The sequence below is a fragment of the Cutaneotrichosporon cavernicola genome (genome assembly GCF_030864355.1).
Source record: "Cutaneotrichosporon cavernicola HIS019 DNA, chromosome: 2".
NCBI classification, from domain to species: domain Eukaryota; kingdom Fungi; phylum Basidiomycota; class Tremellomycetes; order Trichosporonales; family Trichosporonaceae; genus Cutaneotrichosporon; species Cutaneotrichosporon cavernicola.
This window is the reverse complement of record NC_083394.1, coordinates 1903070-1923504: the sequence shown is the minus strand read 5'-3', so window position 1 is coordinate 1923504 and position 20435 is coordinate 1903070. Positions and strand designations below refer to the sequence as shown.

At 61.1% G+C, this 20435-nt stretch overlaps 6 protein-coding genes across 6 annotated transcripts; 4 read left to right on the top strand and 2 right to left on the bottom strand.

Annotated features, from left to right (window-relative positions):
- Nucleotides 1–135: 135 nt before the first annotated feature.
- Nucleotides 136–3478, top strand: CcaverHIS019_0207510 (uncharacterized protein; the record flags this gene model as incomplete). Its single annotated transcript, XM_060597798.1, has 2 exons — nt 136–187; nt 222–3478. The coding sequence occupies 2 exons, from the start codon at nt 136–138 to the stop codon at nt 3476–3478; spliced, it is 3309 nt and encodes a 1102-aa protein (XP_060454655.1).
- A 572-nt stretch (nt 3479–4050) lies between these two features.
- Nucleotides 4051–6875, top strand: CcaverHIS019_0207500 (uncharacterized protein; the record flags this gene model as incomplete). The annotated part of the gene is made up of 3 exons (XM_060597797.1): nt 4051–4943; nt 4978–6240; nt 6278–6875. The coding sequence occupies 3 exons, from the start codon at nt 4051–4053 to the stop codon at nt 6873–6875; spliced, it is 2754 nt and encodes a 917-aa protein (XP_060454654.1).
- Nucleotides 6876–7918: 1043 nt separating this feature from the next.
- Nucleotides 7919–11596, bottom strand: CcaverHIS019_0207490 (uncharacterized protein; the record flags this gene model as incomplete). The annotated part of the gene is made up of 4 exons (XM_060597796.1): nt 7919–8788; nt 8850–8971; nt 9579–11305; nt 11343–11596. The coding sequence occupies 4 exons, from the start codon at nt 11594–11596 to the stop codon at nt 7919–7921; spliced, it is 2973 nt and encodes a 990-aa protein (XP_060454653.1).
- An 870-nt stretch (nt 11597–12466) lies between these two features.
- CcaverHIS019_0207480 (uncharacterized protein) lies at nt 12467–14103 on the top strand (the record flags this gene model as incomplete). Its single annotated transcript, XM_060597795.1, has 8 exons — nt 12467–12592; nt 12747–12773; nt 12833–12882; nt 12931–13043; nt 13180–13415; nt 13453–13635; nt 13678–14048; nt 14088–14103. 8 exons carry the CDS (start codon nt 12467–12469, stop codon nt 14101–14103), a joined length of 1122 nt encoding a protein of 373 aa, XP_060454652.1.
- A 313-nt stretch (nt 14104–14416) lies between these two features.
- PRP31 (uncharacterized protein) lies at nt 14417–16072 on the bottom strand (the record flags this gene model as incomplete). Its single annotated transcript, XM_060597794.1, has 2 exons — nt 14417–15733; nt 15767–16072. 2 exons carry the CDS (start codon nt 16070–16072, stop codon nt 14417–14419), a joined length of 1623 nt encoding a protein of 540 aa, XP_060454651.1.
- An 821-nt stretch (nt 16073–16893) lies between these two features.
- CcaverHIS019_0207460 (uncharacterized protein) lies at nt 16894–20335 on the top strand (the record flags this gene model as incomplete). The annotated part of the gene is made up of 2 exons (XM_060597793.1): nt 16894–17022; nt 17099–20335. The coding sequence occupies 2 exons, from the start codon at nt 16894–16896 to the stop codon at nt 20333–20335; spliced, it is 3366 nt and encodes a 1121-aa protein (XP_060454650.1).
- Between the last annotated feature and the right edge of the window lie 100 nt (nt 20336–20435).

Below are 20435 nucleotides of genomic sequence, written 5' to 3'. Positions count from 1 at the left end.
AACAACTACTTTACTCTTCTTCTCAAACTATCCCTTCCTTTTCATCTTCATCTTTCATCTCTTATCTCATCTCGTCAGCGCCGCCGCATTCTAAACGACCTTACGACCTTCCTCACCCGTGGCAAGGCAGGCATAATGAACGAGCACCCAAGTTTCAGCCGCCTAGCGCTGGCCGCCGCTCTGATCGGTACGTTTCTTCTCTCTCTCCCCTCTAACGGAAGAATACGACAACGACATTGACGACCCCTACAAGGAATATATCGACCACCGCACCTCGGCTGTTTTCAGGCAATTCACGCAGCAGCGGCGCGCGCCCTCCCTCCCTCCCCTAGTCACGCGGGGACAAGGCTTCGCCGGCGTCGGCGCCGGAAAGGGCACGGCACTCCCTCTCCCGCCTGGCAGTGCTGCCCGGTCGACGTTCAGCGCACACTCGGGAGATATGCCACCCGACATTCCGCCCGACGTGAATATCGATCTAGATGATTGGGACTTGCCGGAGCATATGGTTAGCGAGGAGGCGAAGCTGCAGCACATGTCGCCAGCTAACCCTCTATCTCCCTCCCACCCCCCGTCCCAACCCCTCTCCCCCCTCTCCCCACTCGCAAACGTTCCCGGAGCACCCGACTATCCACCTTCACCTGCCTACGCATCCCCCTCGTATGGTCCAGGATCGCCGCGCGATGCCACCTTTGCGGCCGAGGCGCACGGCGCGTCCGCGCGTGCTGGTCACGGTCGGACTATATCTGAGGTCTCGATGCCTGTTCACCGTCCACGCTCCATTCACCTTGAGAGTATCAGCGACAACACACAGGAATACATGGACGAGATGCCTGGTCGGCACAGTCTCGACGCGTACGGCGCTGAGGCGGACGCCGCCGTGCGTGGAGCAGGAAGCGTGCAAAGCAGGCCCAGTGCGGATTCGCACAATAGACGCCAATCTATCCTCGGCCACCTAAACCTTGAGGATGACTATGGGCGACCCGCTGCGCCCATCATGGTCCGCCTTCCGGACTCACCGACGAGCGAGCGCTTTGGGAGACCAGTTGGATCTCGTCCACCAGTCCCCCGTTCACCTGAGGGCCGTGCGCCCTCGCGCGGCCTTGTTATCGACGAGCAGGACATTCTTGCCAACGCGTTCGAGATGCCCGGCCCTCCTCCCGAGCTCGGGGCCCGCTTCACACCAGGCGGGTTGCATCGACTCAGCCTCAATCTCGAACAAATTGACAGCCACAGCGACAGCGGGAGGCCCGCGCGCCGCCCCTCGCTCGTATACCTCGACCGCCCGGACAGCGTCGCGAGCGGACCACCGGGCTCATTTTACGGGCCCGGCAGCGAGGTCGACGCAGGCTCGCCGACCCGGCCGGTATTCGATGACATCCCCACTGCTGAGGAGTATGGACGACCCCTCCGCCCCGCAAAGTACAACAACCAAGCTTACCGCATGGCGCGGCATCAGCTGCTCCGTCCCAAGACGCTCATCATGCCCAGCGTTCTGGAGGGCACTGAGCGGCCGACGGCGACGGTGCACATTCCCGAGGGCTTTACACTCGGTGAGAAGCCGCTGCCTGAAGACGCACGTGCGAGTATCCTCAACCAGGGCAAGGGCGTTCCGCTCTCGCTTGCACAGCGGACGTTTGCGAGCTCGCTCATGGTTGGCGGAGCGCGCGACGACGACTTCTTCCAGGGCCAGGCTGCGGAGGGCGAGGTTTTACCTGGCGGCTTAACGGAGGAGGAGCGGTTCGCGGTCGAGCAGGAGCGACGCCAGCCAGGCAAGCTGTATGGCACGAGTCTGATTGACCAGCTCGAGGCGCGAAAGACGGCGCTGTCGAACAAGAAGCGGGTGTTCTACGGCGACAACCGCCCGTCCATGATGGCACGCAGTACTCAGTCTGCCTTCCTCGCTCCGCCGGGTCAGGGACCTCCCGACGGTGACCCGGGTCAGCGGCCAATGTCCTACGCACCCGGCGGCAGCGATCGGCCCATTTCGATGGCCGTAAACGACCCCAGACCCAAGAGCTACGCGCCTGGTGTGCCGGCCCTCAACTTACCCGACGAGGACGCCGAGGAGGGCGACCTCGGCACGGCGAACCGCACACGTAACGTGCGCAGCGTCTTCGGCACTGACATGGTGTGGGAACGTGAGATGGCCAAGTTGCGCGAGTTGCAGTTGGCCCAAGCGCGTGCGAACGAGGAGGAGGATGTGCGTAAGCACGCAAAGGAGGAGGCCAAGCAGGCCAAGATCGACGCCCGCGAGAGTAAGATGTACCACACGTCTCAGCGCAAGTCGCTATTCGGTGTCGGGAGCGGCAACTCGCGCAAGAGCATGCTCAACCCTGAATTCGTGCCCGAGAACGACCCGAATTTCGTGCGGCCCATGAGCATAGCCTTCGGCCCTGGCGGTATGATAATCCCCACTGGCAACGAGGACACGGGAGACGAGAGCGACGACGAGGGAGAGAGCGACCGTCCGTACGACGCTAGCCCACGCACCTCGCGCGATCGGCCACCTACTGTCTACTCGGACCGTCCAGCCACGACCTACTCTGACCGCCCACCCACCCACATGCTCGACGTCGAAGGACCCGAGCTCACGAGCAGAATCTTCCAGCCGCCTGCCCCGGCCCTTTCGCGTCGCTCTGGCAGTCGCCTCGGTGCTGAGACGTGGTACCGGGACAGTGACGACGATGAAGATATGCCGCTGAGCCGGAGCAAGGGGCGGCCCGCGCCAGCCCCGATCCAGGTGGTCGAGTCGGGGTACGAGTCGGACTCGGAGGAGGACGTGCCGCTCTCGCGTCTCAAGGTCGTCGACTCTGACGAGGAGTTGCCTCTGTCGCAGTTACGCAAAGGCCCGGCGGTGGGTACGCCAACGACGGCCACGAGTGCGACAGTTCGTCCCAAGTCGGGCGCACCGAGTCTCCCCGTCCTTGGCGACCTGGCCAACTTCGACATTACCCCCACCTCGCCCCTGTCTCCGCCATCCGGCCGCAACAGTCCACCCGTCGGCGCGTCGGCCGGCCTCAGTGGCGATGAGGACGAGGACGAGGACGAGGTACCGCTCTTCGTGCGCAAGGCTCGGCAACGCGCGAGCCAGCCCAAGACGAAGGAGGAGATCGAAGACGACCTCCCCCTCGGTTGGAAACATGCCGGAGGTGGAAGCAACCGAACCACGCAGATGACGCCGAGCTTTTACCAACAGCCTGGTATGCCATACTCGCCCTATGGCCCAGCTATGGGGATGGGCGGCATGGGAATGGGCGGCATGGGCATGGGCATGGGCATGATGCCCATGAACATGGGATCGCAGATGATGCCGATGAGCCCTATGGGTCCGATGTTGGGCGCACCGATGCCATACCAGCCAGGCCAACCCGGCCTCGAGATGCCCGACCCCGGGAGCAACATCGACCGGTGGCGACAGAACGTGAGCGGCAGAGCGGGCAGTGTGGCCAGCAGCGCACCGAGCCATGTGGGCCGCTAGGCACTAGGGCCCTAGCAGTGCCCGGGTCCCAGTGCCCAATGAAAAACGATTTATAACGACATAGATAGGACATTGCATTGCATCGACTGGATGGTGGTTGCTGCTTGCTGCGCAGTGGCGACGGACATGGCGTCGGCGTCGGACAAGACCAAGCGATCGGGTATGATCGACGTGACCTAGGGTCTAAGGTCTTTGATTGCTTGAGCTTGAGAGTCCTAGGAGAATTCACATCTTTTGATCCGGTATCGCCAAGCCGGCGAATATCCCTGTGTGTCGTTGTCAACGGAACGCGTCCTGGAAACGGGCTGCGTGTCAGCCAAGGCCCCTTCCTCCCCCCCTCATATCACTTTACTTGGTACTGTCACATCTCCATCTCTCAACTCTTCACTCCTTAACACTGGCAACTTGAACTTGTACATTACTCATTCATATCGTCAATTATACCTTGACCATCAACGCAGCACATTCCAGGGCCTCACCACCATCAACCTCCGCCCCAAACCACCTTCCTCCCCCTCCCCCTCCCCCTTTCCGGCCCAACCCCCCAACACCTACACTCCTTCCCCTGCCCCATGTCGTACGTTTCGTACGACAAAGAGAAGCTAGAGGCGATGGGCCTCGGCCCGTCGTCGCCGACCAACGTCTCCATCCGCTTCGACGCCGAGGGCGGCTCGTTATCCGCCAGTGCCGGCGCAGCGCGGAGTCTGCGTCGTGTACTCACACGACGTGTCCGCCTCGTCCTTCTCGGCATGGGCGCCCTAGCCCTAGTGTTCTACATGATGACGCCTGGGGACAACGAGCCACCTCCTGCCCTCTCAAAAGGCAAGGGCAAGGGCCCATCACGGACCAAGGGCACACGCCCTCGACCAGCGGGCGGCGCGCCCGCCCCCAACAAACTCAAGCGGCCGGGAGGCGACCGACCCGCGCCTCCTCCACCACCAAATCTCGAGGTGGACATGGTACACGACGCCGACCATCCAGAATACTTCGTTCTCGACGAGAACGGGGACCAGTTCATGCCTAATGTCAAGCAGGTTTATGCTCCACTCCATCCAAATGACGGGGATTATCGCGCTCCGGAGCGCCTGTTCTCCGAGGTTGACGAGGATATTCTCGTTGCACCCAAGACCGAACCCTTCCCACAATCTAGGATGCGCGAGATCGTGTCTGACGCTCCTGCTGAGGACGAGAAAGAGGGCCATAAGCTGCCCAAGGACGCCTTCTCGGTTACTTGGAAGGGGCCCAAGGACTGGAACAAGCCCGGACCGGGGACTAGCAAGATCCAATGGCCTGGGTTTGCGAACGGTACCGAGTGGGAGACCAAGGAGCAGATGGAGGTGCGTGAGGCGCGCCGGGAAGCCGTCAAGCGCGGGTTCATGTTTGCATGGCAGAAGTACAAGGACCATGCCTGGGGACACGATGAGGTTAAGCCCGTTTCTATGGATGTGTCGGATCCTTTCAATGGGTGAGTTTGAAACCGAGGGAAGGCTAACCAACAGTTGGGGCGCATCCATCGTTGACACACTCGACACGCTGCTCATCATGGGCTTCCAAGAAGAGTACAACCTCGCGCGGCCGTTTGTCAACCAGCTCAACTTCCACTGGGTCAAAGGGCGCGACTGGTCGCAGGGGTACATCTCACCCGAGTCTGAGAAGGACGCCAACGGCGAGAACTGGATGATCACGCGCGACAAAACCGCCGGCATGCAGGTCTTTGAGACGGGAATCCGGTATCTCGGTGGTTTGCTCGGTGCGTTCGACCTGTCGGGAGACAAGATCATGCTGGAGCGCGCCGTCGACCTCGCAAACGTACTCAAGAAGGCGTTCAACACTGCGTCTGGATTACCGCAGGGCAGCAGGATGGACCCGGGGCAAAAGGGCGCGTTGCAGCTGTTTTCCGTCTCGATCGCCGAGGTGGGGAGCATGTCGCTCGAGCTCATCCGCCTGGGTCACGCGACCAAGGAGAGGGAGTGGTTCGACCTCGCACAGCGCGTGACCGACTTCATTGAGGAGAACGTTGCGCCGCGCTCCAAGTATCCGCCGCTCATCCCTATGCGCTTCTCGCCTGACTCGGCCGCAGCCGTCGACGGCACGTTTTCGTTTGGCGCGATGACCGACTCGTACTACGAGTACCTCATCAAGGCGTACAAGCTGCTCGGTGGTGGTTCTCTCGGCGAGCAGTACAAGCGGCTGTACACCAAGTCCATTGACGCTGCATCGAAGCTCCTCTTCACGGACATCACCGTCATGCCAGAGCGTGACCTCTTCACCATTGGCAAGTGGGAGAACAACCAGCTCAAACACGAGGTCGAGCACTTGACTTGCTTTGCCGGCGGCATGCTGGGAATGGGTGCGGTTCTGCTCGATCGCGAGGACGATCTCGTGGCAGGCATGAAGTTTACCAACACGTGCTTCTGGATCTCACAGCACTTGAGCATGGGCATCCAGCCCGAGGTTGTCCTCTTTTTCAATCCCAACGACCCGGACCTGTACGTCAATATCACCACCGGAGGGCGGCGGTACCACCCACCTCAGCACGAGACGATCGACGACGATAATGCCAATCACGCCAAGATGTTCAAGGATCAAGGTGGGACATGGCGCTGGCGCGACGACGACTCGGCCATTGCAGAGGACTCTGGGCGCGGCGTCGGCCTCCCGATCCGGTACTACAAGCACCTGAATGGCTCGCCGCCAGGTATGAAGAAGACCACGCCGTACTACATCAACCGACCCGAGACGATCGAGAGTGTCTTCTACATGTGAGTCGAGGTACAGTAAGGCAACAGCTGATCAAAGGTTCCGCCTCACTGGCGACCGCAAGTGGCAAGAAAAGGGTTGGAAGATGTTCGCGGCGTGGATGGAGGCCGCCACCGTCGACGGCGGTATCAGCAGCATCAAGGACGTGACCAAGCCCCAGGGTCAGGCCGAGCACGGTGACAACATGGAGAGCTTCATGTTCGCCGAGACGTTCAAGTACCACTATCTGCTTCAGAGCGAGCCCGACTTGATCAGCCTCGACGACTACGTGCTCAACACGGAGGCGCACACATTGATTGCGAACCAGGCCTTGCGACCAGGCGCGAGCGGACTATGGAAGGAGGTGACGCAAGATCTTGGCGTGCAGGGCGAGGGCACCGACGTGCAGAAGTGGATGCGGCTTAAGGCGCTGGAACCGCACCGCCGCGTCGCGGGACAGCCCAAGCGCGGCGCCGCTGGGGGAAATGAGGCGCCGCGTCGTGGGGGTAGTGGTATGGGCGGCGGCGGTGGCGACCCACAATTCAAGCCGCAGCCGCCTGGCGCGGCTTTCGCAAAGGTCAAGAACCAGGATAAGGACAAGAAGGCACCAGCCACGCCCGCCGACGGAGACAAGCAGAATCCCGTCAAGGCCGACTAGAGGTATCACATTGCATAGACATACTCCATGAACCATGAACACTTACGCCCCGTCCCCATTTCCTTGTCAATGTTCGCTGTTCACCCCAAACACCATTCAGGCCGATGAGGCCGGCAGCCGACCGCCATCGCCACCCAACCCCAAGCACGCCACTGGCCCCATGACGTCCGAAAAGGCCGTGCGGTTGGGTGGACTTGAGAAGCTTGCGGCTTGGCATCATTCCCCAGTCCCAGACGACAAAATGAGACGAGACTGAGCACAGCTGACTTGCATCCAACACGACCGAGCATTAGAACCCAACAACAACCCATCAGACACCAGTACATCCACCGCGCCGCGACAGTCAGTCGCCAACCAAGACCCAAGTGACCACAACCTCAACCCGCCTCTGGTTCCACCGCCACTGCACGTCCCTCACCCGCACTGCCACTCCACCATCCCCTACAACGCGTAGTCACGACCTACAGTGACGACGCACTTCACGCGTCGCGCACCGCACCACCCCCTTCAGCTCGCCCAACCCCCTCACCTAGCCCACTGCAACACCCCATCCGCACCAAGTCCACAACCCTCACCTACCCACGCCACCCCCACCCTCTCACCCCTCCCACCCCCACCCTCCCACCCCTCCCCTCGCACCCACCCACCCACCCACCCCTCCCCTCGCACCCACCCACCCACCCACCTACCATGCCCCTCGCCATCGCCCCAACACCCACGGACGGCCTCACAACACGCACTCTCTGGGCGCTGACCCACGCGTGGCTGCGCGTCGGGCGATGGTGGGTTGGAAAGGTACTTGTCCTGCGCGGCGCGCATCTCGATCCGCCCATGGACGAGAATCGCGGACGCAGTCGCGCGCGTACCGTCCGTGAATGAACAATTGCGGGGGAGTAAGTGTGCGCGCGGCGCGTGGTGGGAGTAGCTCACATCGCGTGAGTAAGGTCAGAGTTGTATCGCCATGCCATACCATGACATCCATACAATGAAAACAAATCAGAGCCCCAGCCTTGCCCATAGCCCAAAGCCCAAAGCCCAAGGCCCTAAGCCTTCTCGAGCACGACCCAAGCCACGTCCATGGTATCCACGTCCTCGCCCTCCCGCATCAGGTCGTCCTTCATTCCCCGAATCTCCTGGACCATTCCCAGCATATCGGCCGTCGTTCCGCGCACGCCGAAACTCAGAAGCCGGGCGGTAAACGCTGGGTCGAGGACACCCTGGACGGCGAGTTTACCGTCTACCATTCCCTCTGGGGACTGGAGGACGCCTTCATTCGCTACCCGCCATCCGGCCTCTTGGGCTTCGCGTACGATTTCGGCGGGACGAAGCGCCTCTCGCACGCCGGGTAAGATGGGCCCTTCCCCCTCTCCGCGGGCTTGGGCGTGATAAAATTGGACTTGGACTTGAGCGGCCAGCGCATGTGGCTCCTGCGCTTCGGTCCGCGCTTCCCCAGTATACTCTGCGAGGAGGACGCGCTTGACGTTCCCGTTGGCGAGGGCTTGGAAGAGACGTCGAACCGTGGCACGCGAGTCAAAGTACCACAGGGAATGGCAGAGGGTTGCTGCGTCAAACGACCCCCCAGAAGCGAGGAAGGAAGGTGTGTCGGCCTGCTTGAAACTAATCCGCGGTCCGAGGCGCGACCGGAGAATGTATCCCTGCGCCTGGGAGAGTGTTGGGCTGCCCTCGTCCAGACTGCCTGGATCGATACCCGTTACGTGGCCCTCGGATCCCACGGCTTGCGCAAAGGCCAGAGTCGAGTCGCCGGACCCACAGCCGACATCGAGCACTTGCCAGCCGGGGAGGATACCCCATGCGTCGGCGAGGTTTAGGCGGTGCGCGAGTTGGGGGACGAGGGTCGAGGTTAGGCGCGGGTCGTGGAGCGAGCACGAGGCTAGCTTTGTGGGTGAGGTCATCTGAGGTTAGGAGGGGGGGGGGGAAGCGGTGAAGGGGGAAAGGACTTGGAGATGGGCTTACCGTTGGATGAGGGGAGGAAGAGGAAGTGGAAGAGGAGGGGGAGGAAAGAGAAAGGATGGAGTGTAGTGTTGTGCCAAATGTTAGATTGAACAATTGAATGAGGTGGTCGTCAGTCGCCGTCGCTGTGAGCCATGTGCCACCCCGCCATCGCACCTGCACCTACACAAGCACCTGATCCTGACTCGACTGCCTCCACCTTCCACCTTGAACCCTCCACCCTCATTCCCATCTACACTTACGGCCTCCCGCACCAAGTTCCGTCCCGAAGCTTTATCCTACCTACCACCTCGCACCCACCCGCACGAGCATGCGTGTCTCGCCTTCGCTCCATCGCAAGCAAGCAAGCCAAGCGAACACATGATTGCACTGACGCGACTGACTCTGCGTCGGCCAAGTAACTCACACTGACATCCCCCCGTCAAACACATGAGATACATCTTTCACTTGCTCCACTCCAGGTAAGGTCACATCACATGTGGGCCATTCGCTCCTAATAGCCCGACGACTTCTACTTGTTACACTCGCACGAAAACCACTCCATCCCATGCGCAAAGTGGAGGAAACTGGTGAACAAGTTAGAGGCGACACACGAGCAAACTGTACACGAATGCTGCGTGCCGCGAGATTTCAAGGAGCTGTTGATTGGTGGGCTGGCATGGGCTTGGTTGGTGTGATGAGTGTTTGGGGCTGCCATATCCGTTTGCGTCCCTGTCGAGGCCATTTTCACACGGGAGCGGAGGAAGGGGTTGGGAGCCGCGCTGGCTAGTGAGGTGATGGCCGCTCGCAACGGTGGAGCGCCAGGCGTCGGAGCGGGGGGAATGCTGGGCGAGAGGGCACGAGAAGTTGGTGCTTCCGGTGAGTGTTGCGGCCGCTCCTCTCTGACGCGTTCCGTTGCAGCCGTTAAGAGGGAGGGGTTGTGGTTGGTCTGGGGCCTGTCCGTAACCGTCAAAGACGCGTTAGGCGCCGAGCTCACAATCCTCGGTGGGGCCGTCCCTCGCGGTGGGGGATTGGTTGGCCGGACCGGTCCTGCCTTGTCCGGGACCAGGCGTGAGCGATGAAACACAGGCTGGTGGATCTTCTGAGCGTGCTCGAGGAATCCTTGCAGTGACTCGGAGACGGCTGCAGCGTTGAAATCGATCGAGTGACGGCGAGCGGCACTCGTCGTTGTTTGCACCGAGTAGGTCTCGACTGCGCTGCCATCGTCGTCGTTCGGGGTGGTTGGCTCCGTGTTATGTGTCGGGGAGCTGAGGATTGCGTGAGGCGAGTGGAGGCTCTGACGACGCGATGGTGGCTCGCTGTAATGGCTCCATCTAGCCGACTCGGGCGTTGCAGAGTCCCGCTCCAAGTTGGAGTCCGTCGGTAGGGGACTGGAGTTGCTCTTTCCCTTACCACGGCGCGCCTTACGGTGGCGATTGTCGTCGACCTCACTCTGTTGCTCCTCGCTGGAGATGGACGCATAGATGCTCCCACGGGATGGGCTTGATCGGCCTTTCATCGACGGCCGTGTTGAGCAGACCAACATGGGGGACAACTGCGAGTTGGACACAGCCTCGGATGGGGGACCTGAAGAACTCTTGACATGGCGATGACGCTTCCGGACGGGGGGTTGGCTCTCGACAGCGCTTAGCTCTTCGTCTTTCCCCGCGTCCTCCATCCGTACGTCTCTGTCATCGCTGAATGTCGTTGCGGGGTCAGGTTTCACTGAACCACCAGAGTTGTATGTCGAGCAGCGGGCCGGGTAGCGCTGCGAGTATGAAGGAGTTTGAGAAGGAGGCTCGTCGATTGGAGGCGGGGGGCTCTGCGAAGGTGAGGCGGTGTGGTGAGGTGAGACGCTGGGGGACGGCGAAGGGCTGCCGAGCCTGGATGGTAGGGAGATCGCATCGAGATCGAACGCGTCACCGTTTTGAGAATCGTCTCTACAGGCAGGGCTGGGAAGTTCGTGAGGAGTGGGGAGAGGCGGAGGCTTGTCAACAGCAGTCTGTTTATCATGACACACCTCGTCACTAGATTCGAAGCGAGTGTGAGTCGCACTGGGGTTGACCGCGTACAGGCGCTTCCGCTTCTGTCGCGACCGGCGACTAGAAGTTGAAGACCTCGAATGCCCTGACGCGACACTGCCCTCCCTGCTGTTGCTGACACTACCCAAGCTCGGAGCCAAGCTGGGGGAGTCGGTGGTAAGGTGGTATCGGCGGCGGCGGCGAAGGAAATCTTCGTTCGTAAGAGGAGGAGTGGGGTTCAGAGGCGGTGGCCGCTGGTTGAACCAAGTGTTTTCCTCTGGTGGTGCGCGGTGTGAGGGCCCTGGTATCGCCTGCTGGTTGTCCGTCCGCCATCGCGGCCCAGGCATCTTAGCATTCGGGGGCGGGGATGGCGTGCAGAGGTTGACGACGGTGGGGACTGGGCCACCCTTCCGCCCCACCTCACCAGTGGCGAAAGGATAGAGGAAGACTCGGGTGTTGCTGCTGTCAGCTAGGGTTTGGGTCAACAAAAGGTCACGGTTTCACCTCCGTTGCCGACTGCGCCTGCGGCTGCCCCTTCTTCTTCCGGCCCCTCCTCCCCTTGGGCTTTGGTGTGCTGGCCTGAGGGGGAAGCCGAGCTACGTCGCCTTTCGCCATGTCTATTGTCAACTTGAGTACACCGCCTGTTGCCTTACGCTGGAGCAGGTGACGGTTGAGGAACCCCTGCTTCTTGAAGCGCCGCTGACAGTATTCGCAAGTGTGGAGTGCTGGGTCGGTCCTGAGGGGAGGCATGGAAGGTGATGGGAGAGAAGATTAGATGTAGCAAAGGTGAGATGAGGTGAGGATAAGTAGAAGAGGCCCGCGTGAATCGGGGTGGTCACTTAGGTATGAGAGCAGAGGCGCAGCCTGCGTCGCTTCGTGTGTTCTCGCCCCCGAACAGCCACAAGTGCGCCCTCGCATCGTCGTCGTCGTCGTATCGTCGGGATACACGACGGAGACACGCTGGCGTCGCAGTCCCAAGTTGGAACGTCGCAGCCGTGCAGCACTCGAAGTGCACAGTTGAGAGGCGAAGCGAACAAGACTCGAACCTCCACCACACGGAAGGCTGTTATCTGTTCATGACGTCAAAGGAACAACAGCGTCAAGTCTTCGATCAATTTGCGTCACGTGAAGGGAATGTGAGCCTGCTAGGTACCAGTCAAATGGTGGACATAGTTGGTAGCTGATTAGTAAAATTGCCTCCGCATTAGCGATTAACAGGGTGAGACCCAGTAGACCCGTGCCCTCCTTGGCCCTAGTTCCCTTGTGGCGGCCTTGTTGGTGGAACAGTGGAATGGGTCCCCAGACAACTCGTACCTTCCTTGTCCTCCTCCCCCGAGCCGCGGTACCAAGCCCTGCCTCCCTGTGTCTTCCTTCCCTCCCCGGTGGCACTCCCTCCGGCCCCCTCCCATGCATTTAGTTGATCTCTTCTTCTCTTCTCTCTTTTTCTCTTTAGCCTCTTCAACGACAACTCAAGAGCCAGTTGATCACTCTCAACCCCTTCCTCCATCACCCCATCCCCTCTCAACCCGCCGCCTCTGCGTGCTAAACGACTACCCACGCGCATTCGCTAGACCATCTACACACAGCGCGCGACCTTCCTCGATCTCATCGCAAGCCACAATGTCTGCCGCTCCTGCTTCTCCCACTCCTGCCGCTGCCCCCGCCGCCGCCGCCACCCCTGCCTCTGCGGCGGCGGCCGCTACGCCGGCTGCTGCGGTTGACTCGACCATCGAGGAGGGCCACCGCGTAAGTCTCATTCCAGGCCTCGCTGGCCACGTCCCTCGCATTTCGCACGGGCTCAGCGGCGTCGTGCGATGTTGCACGGGCAACATTCCGACAGCTGGGTGCTTCTCGATATGGGTCGCTGAGAATCGCGCACGCAATGCTGACGCGTCTACAGGTCTACATCGGCAACCTTGCCTTCTCGGTACGTCATGCAACGCATCCCATCGCATCGCGAGCATCGATCACCGCTAACCGTTCTAGGCCACTGAGGAGCAGATCCGCGAGCACCTTGCCAAGGCTGGCGGCGAGATGTAAGTCTTGCAGCCATGTTGACGCTACATGCACTTACAAACCCACAGCATTTCGGTCATTCTTCCCACCCGCTACAAGAGCCGTCCCGCCGGCTACGCCTTCGTCACGTTCAAGAACGAGGCCGACGCCACCAAGGCTGTCGAGACCCTCAACGAGACGGGTATGTCTGACCATGTCCACCTTCTTCCAGCGCCTTGCCTCCAGCACACTCCACTGGTGTATCCGTGCCACCCTCCTCCAGAGTGCACCCACCCACCTTCCTTCCCCAATAGTGCGACAAAGCTCACACATTCCAGAGATTGGCGGTCGCCAGGTTCACCTCCAGCTTGCGCGCTCCAAGGAGGAGAACGCGGACCGTCGCACCGAACTCCTCGAGAAGCGCAAGGAGGAGAAGGCTGCGAAGGCGGCCAAGGCCAAGGAGGCCAAGGAGAAGAAGGAGGCGGCCGATGCGGCTGACGCTGCCGCTGTCAGCAGCGAGAAGTCTGCCGACAAGGCCGACAAGCCCAAGAAGAAGAAGAAGACTGCCTCGAAGGTGAGGCCACAGACGCCGAGTTGGCTGACCCGAACAGTCTCGCCGCCGTCGCCCTGAGGACGGTGACGAGACCGCTGTTGACGACGAGGCCGAGGCCGAGGCCGCACCGAAGACCGCCAAGCCCAAGAAGGTCAAGGAGCCCAAGGTCAAGGCCGAGAACGGGGAGCCCGCGAAGAAGCAGCCCAAGGAGCGCATGCCTCGTCTTGCTCTCACCGGCGAGGTCAGCACGGTAAGCTCCCTGTGCTGCTTCAACTGACGACAGAACACCGTCTTTGTGGCCAACCTTCCGTTCACCATCGACGACGAGGGCCTGAGCGCCATCTTCACCAACCTCTCGATCAAGGTCAAGTCGGCGCATGTCATCAAGGGCATCCGCAAACTCCCCGGTCACCGCGCGTTCCGCGGCTCCAAGGGCTTTGGTTTCGTCGTGCTCGAGGACGAGACCCAGCAGGTCCCCGCCGTCGAGAAGATCAACGGCCTGGAGGTCCAGGACCGCAAGATTACTGCCAAGGTCGCGCAGGAGATGAAGCCCATCGAGGAGCTGGAGGCCAAGGCCGGCGCGAAGGCGGACGCCAAGGTCGACTCCAAGCCTGACGTCAAGGCCGATGCCGAGGACGTCAAGGACGTCAAGGTGTGAGTTAGCCCAACCGTCTCTCCGATAACTGACAGCAGTGAGGCGACTGCATAATCATAGCGACTGGGGGCACACAGTAGCGCCGGGCAAGCCTCGGCATCAACATTGTATATAGTAACCGTTCCATCATACATCACGCGGTTGCTGACAGCACCGCGGTCATGCATCGGTAGGCGCGGGGCACGGGGGGTGTGGGCGTCGCGACGGTGGTTGACTGTTGACTGACGACACTCGCGGACTCGTTGACAGCGAGCCAGCCGGGGGCCCTGGGCGCCTGGGCAACAGCTGAGCATTTATGGGGTCACCATGCGTGGCACATATGACCTGTGTCCATCACTGTGGCGACTACTCTATTGCTATACAATGTCTACTTGGATGGAGGCGGTGGCGGTGCCATCTGGCCTGGAATCGTGCTCTTCTTCTGGGGCACGTGGGTGAACGTGCCGCTGGCAAACCATCGGTCGTTGGCGGCCTGCACACGTTGCGCCGCACTGAGCGAGGGCGTGACGATCTCAATACCCTGCACAGGCGTAAAGCTGAGCGACGTAGATGTGCCCGACCCAGAATCCGCACTGGCAGCCGCGCGCCCAAGCAGCTGCGTACGCAGGCGGTTGGCACGACTCATCTTGGCGCGACTCTTGCTGTCGGCAACAAGTCCGCGCACCTTGCCCTGCGAACCAATCATACCCTGCCCGACGAACTCGTCGTCCACCAGTGTCTCCTCCTCGGCCTTGCCAAACTCGACGCGGTTGCGGAGCTTGCGCAGCTCGGTGGTTGCATACTCCTCCTTGAGCTTCCGTGCGCGCTTTCCGCCGCGCTTTTTCCGCGCCGTCTCCTGCGGGATCGGAAGCGCCTTGGTGAGCTTGGAGGGGGGAGGCTCAGCCATCTTCTCGATACGCTTGGCGAGGTCGAGTTGCATCTTGCGCCCGAAACCGCCGTCGCGCGAGCTCTTGCCAGCATCAATCCGCGCCGCCAACGACACCTTGTTACTCACGGCGCGCTGGGCGCGCCGCCTGTCCTCGGGTTGGGCGCCTTGCACGAGCGAGGACTGGTAGATGAAGCCAGTGTGACGGAGCTGCGTGCTCGTTGCGAGGTGTGAGGACGCCAAGCTCTTCTTGACCGCACCGTAGAGCATGATATTACACGCCGGAGCGCGTGAGAAGGCGTTCAGTCCGCCCGCAAGACCCAGGAGCTTGGCGGCAATGCCTGTCCCCACGATCGCGGAGATATTGGGCGCGACCGCGCTCATCCGGCTCTCAACGTAATTGAAGATAGTCTCGCGAGCTGCGCGCAATTCTCCCGCCACCACGATGGCATACTGCACGGTCGCCCACTCGGCCGGCTCGAGCTTGCGTCCCCGGCTCGACGCGGCCGTCAGCGTAATGGAGAGCTTGGTGGCGGCGGGAACCGTGTCAGGCAGGATGGCCTTGGTGAGGTCGTCGCAGTTGGCGATACCCTCCACTGCGGCGATGTACGTCCACGGATCGGTGATGAGCGACTCGAGCTCGGGGAAGCGCGGTCCATAGTGATCGCGAATGAACTTGTGCACGAGGAGCATCTCGTTGTCGACCTCGACGCTGAGGTTGTTCGCCGTCACGACCAGGTGATACTCGGGGTTCTCTTCGAGTGGCCCTCCCGTGCTGCTTGACATATCCGTTGGTGTGGAAGTGTACCGCTTAATGTCCTGGTCGTTAGGTTGATAGAAAGATCGACTCACCTCGAGCACCTCCTTGAGCTTGTTCCCGGTCATGAGCTTGGCGACGGTGCTCACATCCGCCACGGCGGCGAGGTCGGTAGCTTCCACTTCGTCGGCATCGAGCTCCTCAGCAGGCCGCACACCACCATCCGGAACGAAACCGACCGCGCTACTCCCGTCCTCCATCTTGAGGTCGCCATCTGCGTCCAAGTCATCCCCGAGATCGTCTGCTAGGCCGCGCTTCTGTGGCAAGGTTGGCGCTGGAGCGGCTACCTCGTCGTCGGACAGCCCGTCAAAGTCAGCGAGCAGGGTATCTGCGAGCGACATTGTGTTTAGGTGAGTTGTAAGTGCAATTGCGATTCTTTGCCACCCAGTTGTGTCGAATAAGAGGTGAGAGGACTGTTTAAGTTTGGGCGGTAGTGATCACGTGTCATTCACGTGGCCTACTGCTTCTGTGCCTGGACCGTTTCGGAAAATGGGATGACATCAACGAGCTTTGTTCTCACAGCCCCTTCCGAAAGACAAGGCAAGCACACGTCGCTTGTGCATATCGAGTACGAAGCAGACACCGGCATAGAGAGGACAGATGACCCAGCATTCCAACTGAGGAAATCTGGTGGGCAAGTGCCACGGGCGCAAGTAGTGGCGCGTGCAGTGACGGCGCGAGAGCAAATGGCGATGTGACACAAGATCAGAAGCAGCTGATGGGATGGCAGTGGCGACCACGTCGACCATTCTAATGAGAACATCAAGGACGCCACCGTCGTTCTAGTCGTCACCCACAGAGATGCTCAGAAATTAACGCATGGATGCATGGGTGCATCCTTGCGTTGGAAGTGCATTTTATGCAGCCACAATGGTGTCAATATCTCGAGGATGAGTGGATGAGTGGTTGTGGTTGGGCAGTAACGGGATCAAATTACGCGGCTTGGGATTGGGATGGACGCATCGCGATTTTCCGCCAAAGACAGGCATGCAGGCAACCAGCAGCCCCTCACCACCGTATCACAACTAGCATCTCTCTCAGCTGTTCCTCTGCTCGGCAATCGACCACCCCGCCTCCGACACGTCTTGCGCGATCAAAGGGCTAAGGCCAGGCTATGCACCCACCCCGGCATTAGCCTGCTCTAGCTCATTACACCCCGGCGATGGCCTGCCCGTCACCCCAGGCCATCGCCATTGCGCGCCTCGCGCCCTCGACCGTCGCCCACGTCCTCCGTCTCGTTGGGAGAGCGTACATCGACGCAGGCAGACGCCCAAGGTCGCGGTACTCACATGTGGGTTCTTCATCGCTCTCTCCCTCCTCAACCCGGCACCACCTCTCTTTCCCCTCTCCTCTTCGGCTAACACCAGACAACGGCGCGGCGATTCGCCGTGTCCGCCACGGTGCCCACCGAGCAGCACGATGACGGATCAGCACTAGTGCGCACACCGCGCAAAATGAAGCCACCACGAACTGCCCAGGTGCCCCCTATGCCGACATGGGCATGGCTCGAACCAGACGCAAACCGCGAGTTGTTTCGGGAAACTCGACGCCGTGACCGGCACATGACAGCTGCGGCGTTTCGTGGACGCTTCGACGCACTCAAAGTGTCACCGATACTCTTGCTACCTTATGCGCGGTTGTGTGCTGTGTTCGACGTGTTCAACTCCCCAGACACTACGGAACAGGACTGGCTCTGGCTCAAAGCCAAACTCGCGGCGTATCAGGAGGCGGATACCATCGACTTTAGCGAGATGCCGGGGTCGCGGTTGTTGCTAAGGCATCTGCGCTCATTGGTGTTGGCCAAGCTCGGCGAGTTTGACGACGCTGTCTTCCTCATGTCCTCGGCCACCTCAAAGGCAATGAAGGACGACAAGGGCATCTTGGACAATTACCCTGAATATGCTTCGCAGGTCATCGACGAGTACATCAAGACTATCCTGGCGGCAGGACGACCAGATGACGCGGCGGAAGTGGTGCGCTTCGGTGGAGGGGCCTTGCAGAGGCTTCTCACTTCGGTGCCGGGCAATATGGAGCCCAGCTCGTCGAGCACACGCATTAGGAGGGCGTTCCATCGCGCGTTCCAACGCATGGCGTATCCATGGGAATGGGTTGACGAGCGTTCCACGCAGTTGCATGGAGAAAAGCGGGCTCTTAAATCTATCGATGGGACGGCCAAGGCCATATTGGCAGGCCTCGTCGCTGACACTTTGGACTCGGCAAAGGCGTTCACGTTCTGGCGCAAGTTTGCTCTCATTGACGACACGGTGATAGTGCCTCACAGTATCGCCTCCAAACTGGCGTCCAACCTCGCGAACGACGAGTTCTACAACGCCGCACACCATGTGATTGCGGTGCTGCGCGAGAGGTGCGGCCTCCTCCCGCACAACTCGTTGTCACGCGAGCTGTGGATCTACGCCAACGAAGGCAAGCCAGCCGAGTCTCTCAAGGTGTGGGACGAGATCAACCTCCGTCACCGCCCGACACCGGACGACCGCCTCGCTGTCGCGACCGCGTTCGCGGTGAACGGGCAGATCGACGCGGCCAAGAAGGCCCTTGAGCAACTCGGCACCCCAGAGGACAGCGTGCAAGCGCTACGACTACTCCACCGCGCGGCTATTCTCGCCGAGGACGACGAACTCGCACTCGAGTATCTCGATAAGATCTCCAAGATCGAGCCGACCCTTGGGCCGTTTGAGAGCCAACTCCGACTGTACGCGCAGCAAGGCAAGACTGAGCCGGCAATCACGGTGTTTGGGCGCATTATCGAGCTGGGCATTACACCGACGCTGGAAACATATACCTCACTGATCTCGGTATTTGGAAATGCTGCCGATCACATCAACGCCCAGAACGTCTTCAACTCGATGCGGGCAAGCGGGATTGAGCCGGACGCCGTTGCGTGGTGCGCGCTCCTCAACGCCTACATCGAAGCAGGCGCATGGCCAGAGGCAGCGACACTCGTGGAAGAAATACCTACCGAGATGACTGACGAGCCGGACGTCCTCACTACCATGCTCAAGGCATACGTTATCGGTAGTGCGCCTCTCGAGCCTGTCCTCCGCCTCTTCCGCACTATCATGGACCCTCCTGTACAGGCATGGGCGCTCATGGTCCAAGCAGCGGCCGACAACGACAATATGGTCCTCGCGCGCTCGCTCTTCGTGGAGATGGACGCGGCAGCCAAGCTTGACAGCCTCGCCCCAGAACCCAACGTATATATCCTGTCCATCATGCTGGCAGCGTACCTGCGCGTGGGCGACCGTGAGTCGGCACGCGCTGTGTACGACACGATGGTCTCGCGCGACCTCGTTCCCACAAGTATCACGTACGGCATCATCACGAATTCGTTCGCGCGCGCGCCGGGCGAGTCGAGTTTCAAGCAGGCCCACAACTTTGCCATGTCGGTGTACGGCCAGATCAAGCCTGGCGAGCGTACACAGGCGCGTGGAAAAGCGAAGGAGAACGTCTTCACGCCGCTGCTCGTCGCAGCTGTGCGCGCTGGTGACCTCACCCAGGCCAAGCGCTACTACGACATCATTGCCGAGATCGGTGGCACGTCGCGCTCGCTCTCCGCCAAGCTCATGGAGGCGTATCGCTCTGCGGGCCAGCTGCGCCCTCTGTACCGCGTGTGGCTCAAGCTCTTTGGACAGGCGTGCAAGACGATCCCATCGCACCCCGCAGGATCCGTCGTGCCAGATGGACATCACACGCGCGCGCGCAACAACGTGCTCGCGATCCCCTTCTCGATCGCGATCCGTGCGTTCGGCGACGCCGGACTGCACGATCGCCTCAAGAAGCTGTGGCGTGGCATGCGGACCGCGGGCTTCGGCCGTGACTCGCAGAACTACAACCACTACGCGGTCGCGCTCGCCAAGACGGGCGACGTCGAGGGCGCGTTCCACATTGTCGACCGCGTTCTGATGCCGCGCTACGCCGAGGTCAAGGAGCGATACAACGAGGCAATGCGTGCGGCGGACGGTCAGCTCATGCCCGTCGAGGCGGACACCACGCCAGACGACGTCCACGTCGACGTCCAGGAGGGCGACGACGTGTATGACGGTAACATCAGCCCTCAACCCCGAGACGCAGTGGACGACGAGCATGCCCTCGACGACGAGGACGCGATAGTGGACCGGGAAGCGGAGCGTACGACTGATGACGTCGCCGAGCCCGCACACCGCCCCCCAAATCGACGACACCAGTTCCACCCCGAAGTGCCACCACAACTGCTGGAGGGCGAGCTGATCGACCTGAGCATCCTGCGCCAATGGCGACCGAGCGACGTGCTCTGGCGGCCCAGCGTGGCGACCCTCGCTGTTCTAGACCACGCATACCGCCAACTCGAGGACCAAAAGGCATACCGTGCTTGGATGGGCCTCGGCACCGACGGCGAGGGCGAGGAGGAGGCCCCCGAAGTCCGTCTCCCGGAGTTTGGCAAGACGGTGATTGTGCGCGAGTCAGATGGATCGCCGAAACGCATGTCGCCGCGCCTCATGCTCGCCCGCCTCAACCGCAAGTATGGCCGGGTGGTGAGCCTGGTCATGTTCCACCGCCGCAAGCAGAAGCAGATCTCGCAGGAGGAGAAGCGCCGGCGGCGGTGGTAGAACCATGCGCGTTCCTCTGCTCGTTGTCGTTCGCTCCTTCGCGTGCACTACAACTGGCGGCCCCGTATTGTCAGTCTCGCGCGCTTGGCCACTGTCTCTT